This window comes from Martes martes (assembly GCF_963455335.1).
Source record: "Martes martes genome assembly, chromosome: 9".
Taxonomy (NCBI): Eukaryota; Metazoa; Chordata; class Mammalia; order Carnivora; family Mustelidae; genus Martes; species Martes martes.
This window is the reverse complement of record NC_137896.1, coordinates 58,584,622-58,590,875: the sequence shown is the minus strand read 5'-3', so window position 1 is coordinate 58,590,875 and position 6,254 is coordinate 58,584,622. Positions and strand designations below refer to the sequence as shown.

The 6,254-nt window shown below is 43.8% G+C and overlaps 1 protein-coding gene across 1 annotated transcript in view; it reads right to left on the bottom strand.

Moving 5' to 3' along the window:
- Nucleotides 1–320: 320 nt before the first annotated feature.
- Nucleotides 321–6,254, bottom strand: part of RFX8 (regulatory factor X8) — a gene marked incomplete at both ends in the record, with an annotated part of 66,075 nt that continues 60,141 nt past the window's right edge. The window contains 2 exons of the mRNA XM_080812775.1: nucleotides 321–461; nucleotides 5,557–5,873. Of these exons, the coding sequence (XP_080668901.1) occupies nucleotides 321–461; nucleotides 5,557–5,873 (458 nt within the window). The remainder of the gene's footprint in view (nucleotides 462–5,556; nucleotides 5,874–6,254) is intronic.

The window sequence follows — 6,254 nt, the reverse complement described above, 5'->3', positions numbered from 1 at the left end:
TTCTCTACTCCCAACAAGATTCCTCAAATGTCTCTTCTGTTAAGTTCCTGATAAACACACCTGAAAGGCCCTGAAGAAAAGCGATAGAGGCAAAAGTTTTTCTCCAAATCAGTTTATCTGATTCATCAAAATGAACTCCTTGAAATACATATAAACACAACATAGACAATGCTACCTCTATTATGTACATAAAATCTTCTTATCAATACAAAAACTTTAGCATTTAATGTATTTTTAAGAGGGAAAATCTACGTTTTCTTACGTCCTGTTCAAATAAATAATCTTATATATTAGCATTGCTTTTCCAGAAAAAAATATTTTCAGAGCTTTGGGGGTACATCTGATATGTGAATTACAAATTTTTGTCCATCTTTTAGGGTTACCAGGGCTTCTTGTCCCACAGGAAGGCTGAGTCTGACTGTGCTTTCTGTGGCCTTGTCCTCCAGTAATAGCTGGATGAGCTGCAAGGGGGAAATGTTTTAAAAGGCAAAGATAGAAAGAAAAGTTATTTCCTGTTGCAGGACCCACCATTTATACTCTTCTACCATGCCCCCGCCCCACCCGTGGGACCTCAAGTGGAAGCTTCTGTCTTTATTTGTTCATATTATGGGAGATCTTAATTTCTTTAAGGAATGCTCTGGGCCTGGTGAAGACTTCAAGGAAGGAATCTCAAACCTGAGATGGTGCAAGAAAGAGGGCCCATGGAGGGTGAGGCAGGTGGGCTCTCTTTAGGAAAAAGAATGGGCCTGTTGTTTGTGAGTTGTTAAGATCAGTCCAGCACTCTTCCATTAAAGACATGAGAGAACGTGGATTCATTGTGAAAATCAAGAAGGAACCTGTGAAATGTCCAAGGGGCTCCATGTGGTTGCAATGCTCATTCACTTTGGCTGTCTTCCAGATGGATACCAATCCCTGCATTCTTGGCTCAAATTCCCACATAAACTCTCCCTCTACTATTCATCAAATATACCAGTAGATAAGGGCCGGGGGGTGGGGGAACCATGAAAACAATCATTGGTTAAGTTAACATTCAGTTGGGTAGTGATAGATTTGAGAGATTCACCGATTCTAATGTTAGCTTAGTGCCTGCTCTTGGATAAGCCATCTAACTTGCCTGAGCAAGGCTTCCTATCAGAGAAACAAGGATACTATGCTTTCTTTCCCTTAGTTCCGATGGTACTCAGATTAGCATATCCTTGGACATAATTACTTTCAAACGGATAGAGAAGTATTTTCTTGGTCTGGTTTCATAGATAACCCCCTCCACCCTCCATAAGTGAATATATTTTACAAAGATGTACACAAGACAACTTCAAATGCAAGGTTAGTGAAAGTATTTCTCACTCTTTCCCCCTAAATTTGACAATAACCACCACCACCCAATGAGAGGATGTGTTTCTTCTCTCTCAAAAAAGTGGTCTTGGGGCACCTGAGTGGCTCAGTGGGTTAAAGCCTCTGCCTTCAGCTCAGGTCATGATCCCAGGGTCCTGGGATCGAGCCCCGCATCGGGCTCTCTGCTCAGCGGGGAGCCTGCTTGCCTTCTTCTCTCTCTGCCTGCCTCTCTGCCTAGTTGTGATCTCTGTCTGTCAAATAAATAAATAAAATCTTTAAAAAAAAGTGGTCTTTACTTTTGTCCTATAGCTAAAGAGTCCCTTGTTTTTAAATATCTTTGCCATGTTTTAATTCTTGAGTACATGCCCTAAAGTGAAAAATGCATAGTATGTTTTTATTTTTTATTTCTAAATATTTTTTTAAGTGACCTCTACACCCATTGTGGGGTTCAAGCTCAAAAGCCTGAGATCAAGATTCACGTGCTCTACAGACTGAGCCAGCAAGGTGACCCCCCCCGCCCCCGGTGTGGTATGTTTTTAAAAGAATATTCTTTATTTAGTATCTGTGATTTTTTACTTTATTCTTAAACACTCCTGGGCACCTTCCTATGTTGAATGTTGCTGGCGTATAGAAGAGTGACAGATGGATATGGCAGTCCAGAATGCTGACTCTGGATGTTTTCATAGGTGCAGGGCAGCACTAAATTGTTCAAAGAATGAGGAAGCCACAGATGTGCAGCTGAATGGGGTGTTAACTTGTGACAGATGAATGCAGATGGGACACAGAGGGTGTACTTTTTTGTTGATGAGGAGTGCAAATGCTGAATGATGAATGCAATAAAAATTAGATGAGCGTAACTTTTTGGTGTTAGAGTGTTTAAGTCATTATAGCTAATTCAGCAGGCATGCACAAACAGAAGCAGGTTTAATTAATCTCTAATGCATATTACTTTGGGTTATCTGACATTCATCTGCCCATATTGCTTTATTATGTAGTTCAATTAAGTATTTAATGTCTTTCTCTATTCTTTCCACCAATTAAATATAGGTCAAACCCCACTGCAATAAACTTCGGAGTTGCTAGGGGATTGGGTGGAGTGTCATGGAAAGGGGTTCAGATTAAGTTTCTTTGGAGAAATAATAATGATGACTAATGATTATGGGGTCTTACTATGTTCTAAGAATTTTGCAATGATTGACTTATTTAAACTTCATTTATAGTCCTATGGAATTAGATATTATTATTCCCATTTTGTAGATAAGGAAGCTGAGGAACAGATAAATTAAGCAACCTAATCAAGGTTGTCAACTAAGAATGTAGGTTAGGGCATTTGAACCCAGGAATTTATGTACTAGAATTGCCCACTTACATTCCCAAATCATCAGAGTCAAAGGTATTTTTAATTTATTCCCAAGTTACTGCTTTTGGAATTAAAGCACATGGTAGCACCTTCTGGGGAGAGAGAGGGTGCTAGGAAGGGACAGAGATCTATGAATGTTTGAATCCCTGCTCTGTCAATTACTAGCAAGGTGACCCTGGAAATATTAATCAACCCTTCATGAGCCTCAGTATGTTATCTGTGAAATGGGGGCAATGGTGGTACATCTCACTGGGTTGCTGAAAGGGTGCATTTAAATGTCCAGCACAAGGAGCTGACAGTGTCTGTTCTCCACCAGCTTTCAACTGTGGCCAAAGAAGTAAAAGTTTACTCCCAGTTACCTTGGTGACCAAGGGGCATGTCAAATTGTCTACAGTCTTAGCTATCTCCCCAACCAGTGAGTGGAGAGATATACACACTTGCAGCTGAGCACCCAGCACAATCGCTTGTCCTGGCAGTGTTCCATAGAATGCTCCAGAGTGTATAGGCCAGCCCTTGTGGGACCCTGTTGTGAGGACAGGGTACATTGTCCAGAGGGTCAGGGTGCCCAGAGAAACATTCTGCTGGGCACCGCCTGGCAAGCTGGGTCTAACTGGGCCTTCTCTCTGCCAACAGCCCTGAAGTACCAGCTTGTGAATGATGTCCTGTCTCCAAGCTGTTGCTCTCCTGAGGGGGCCCCGCTTTTCTGCCCCTGCCACTGGGTCCCTGATTTGAGACCGGTATGTCACTATATCCCTATTTCATGCCTATCATGTCTGCTTCACATACACACTCTCAGGGGAGGTGAGTTTCTTACTTATGGACACACATCTGAATCTACTCCACCAACAGCATCAATGGCCGCTGGATATATGAACTTACTATTGTAAGAAAACAAAAACCATGGGCTTCTGGGTGGCTCAGTCATTAAGCATCTGCCTTGGGCTCAGGTCATGATCCCAGGGTCCTGGGATCAAGCCCCGCATCAGGCTCTCTGCTCAGAGGAAAGCCTGCTTCTGCCTCTCCCACTCCCCCTGCTTGTATTCCCTCTCTCGTTGTCTTTCTCCTTCTGTCAAATAAATGAATAAAATCTTTAAAGACCACTAACTCTACAGAATGCTTAAATACACTTCCATGATCAAAGAGGTTTGGGAAACACCACATACTCTATCTGATTCTCTATCACAATATTTGTTAGCAGATTAAAGATTCTTATAAATCCCCAAGAAAACAAAAACCAAAGACAGAGAATTTGTAAACCTGAGAGGCATTTCTTTTGCTCCTGCTCACATAATTTTTGGTGTTCCATCTAAGTAGTGCTCTGTAACAGATTCTCTGGGGGCGTCTGGGTGGCTCAGTAGGATAAGTGTCCAACTCTTGGTTTCAGTTCAGGTCATGATCTTAGGGTCCTGGGATTGAGCCCCATATCAAGCTCCCTACTCAGTGGGGAGTCTGCTTGTGGATTCTCTCCCTCTCCCTCAGCCCCTCCCCTTGCTCACACTCTCTCTCAAAAAATAAATGAATCTTCATTTAAAAAAAAATTAACGGGGTTCTCTGCATACTGCAGTATTTGGAATGAGAGTTTGTTCAGGAAGGAAAGGTTCTTGGGAGGGTCTGGTTATTGTGAGGACTGTAGGGCATGGACAGTTTCAGGCTGTGACTCATTTCCATGAGCAAGACCACTGTTAACTCCAGTGAAGGGCAACGCCTCTGTCTGGATCTCCTGCCCAACTCAACTCCTCATCTTCTCAAAAGAGGACCAAACTTGAGGGTGCAGAAGAAACACTATGCAAAGTGGCTAAACTTCCAAACATGTCTATGGAAGTTTTAGAAATTAGTACTAAGGCCACTTTTTTTTTTTTTTAATTCCAGGTATACCATCCCCTCCTACCCCCCCAGCTTCCTTGGTCAACAGAGGAGTTTCAGTTGCTTATTCCATCAGTTTGGCTCCTCTTTCTGGCACTCAGAGAGGACCCCCTCTCTGACCCCTGCAATCTGTGCCCTATTCTCCTCGGGGCATGGATCACCCTCCTCTGATTTCATATTGTGGGAGAAGAATGGACCGGAGATCAGGCAGGCCAGGGCTCTGATCTCTGTTCCACTATTTACTTGCTGTGTCTTTGTGCAAGTCACTTAGCTTCTCTGAGCCTCAGTGACCTCAGCATGGTATGAAAATGATAAGAGCAGATACTCTGCAGGATTGTAAGACTTTGAGATAATGTATATAAAGGGTGTATAGTTTGTATTAGATAAGTAGCAATTTTTTTTTTTTTTGAGAAGGGGGAGAGGCAGAGAGAATCTTTTTTTTTTTTTTTAGAGGAGGGAAGGGCAGAGAGAGAGAGAGAATCTTAAGCAGCCTCCATGCCTGGCATGGAACTGGACACGGGGCTTGATCTCATGACCCTGAGATCATGGCCTGAGCTGAAATCAAGAGTTGGCCACTTAACAGACTCAGCCACTTAGGCTCCCCAGCAATGCTCATTTTTATATCTTTCAGGATGTACCCCAATTCCATCTTTTCAAAATCCAAAACACTAGAGGTGTTTTCAGTGCTTCTCTCTTAGTTTGGTTAGCTCAGTTAGTCTAACCACGCCTAGTAAGCTGTGGGAAGGCAAGACCCAGGCCATTCAAATATTCCATACCCCTGAATGTGCCGGGGACCTATCTATGCACCATGAACCTGAGCTGACCAGTGATCAACAGATAAGCTACCATAATCACCTCTGGCAAAATCTCCCAAAGCAAAGACAAATCTAGTATTGTGCATTGTTGTCTGTACAAAGTGATCTTTATGGGCTTCCTAACCATGTTATAGTTCTTACTTTGTTTGCAAAGACTGCAGAAGCTGGGGGCCCCTGTGTCTGTACCTTATTGCCCGTGTCAGTGTCCACCAGGAAGCCCAGGACCCTGAGAACCACACTGCTCACACCCACGGGACATCGGCTCTGGCCCATGTGTTTCAGGGACACCCAGTGTGGATCCACACTTGGGCTTTCATACTCCTGAGTCGGTGAAGAATCTGGAGGGTGGAAAGGGGCCTGGTCTGGCTGGACGAGAGACTGGTCATCTGGTAGCATTTCCTTGAGATTTCCCATGTCGTCGTCTTCCTCTTCCTCTTCTATGCATGACTGAAGTAGATGAGTCACAAATTCCAAAAGCAGCAAATGGAACAGATGCCAGGAGCCTACATTGAAATAATTCCAAATGAATAATTAGATAGACAGATGGACAAATAAGCAGATTACTCTGAAACTACCAACTTCTCTGAGGCTTTTCATTCCTGTGTACTGGGGCCTTCTCACACTTGTAGCAGATCCCGGGGGGTCCTGGGCAGGCGTTCCAAACCCATGAACCCCACCCAGCAAGGTGGCTTTTGGACTGAAAGCACACATTGCTAAATAGCCTGAGCCTTGAGAGGGAACTTAGAGCCCATCTAGTGTGAGGTGGGAGAAAAACAAATCTCCAGAGCTGGAGAATGTGCCCCTCAGCCCCCTGTGGTTGGCATATGGGGCAGTAAGGGATAGGCTGGGAGGAGACGTGGAGGCAGAGTACGGGAGGGAGCCAG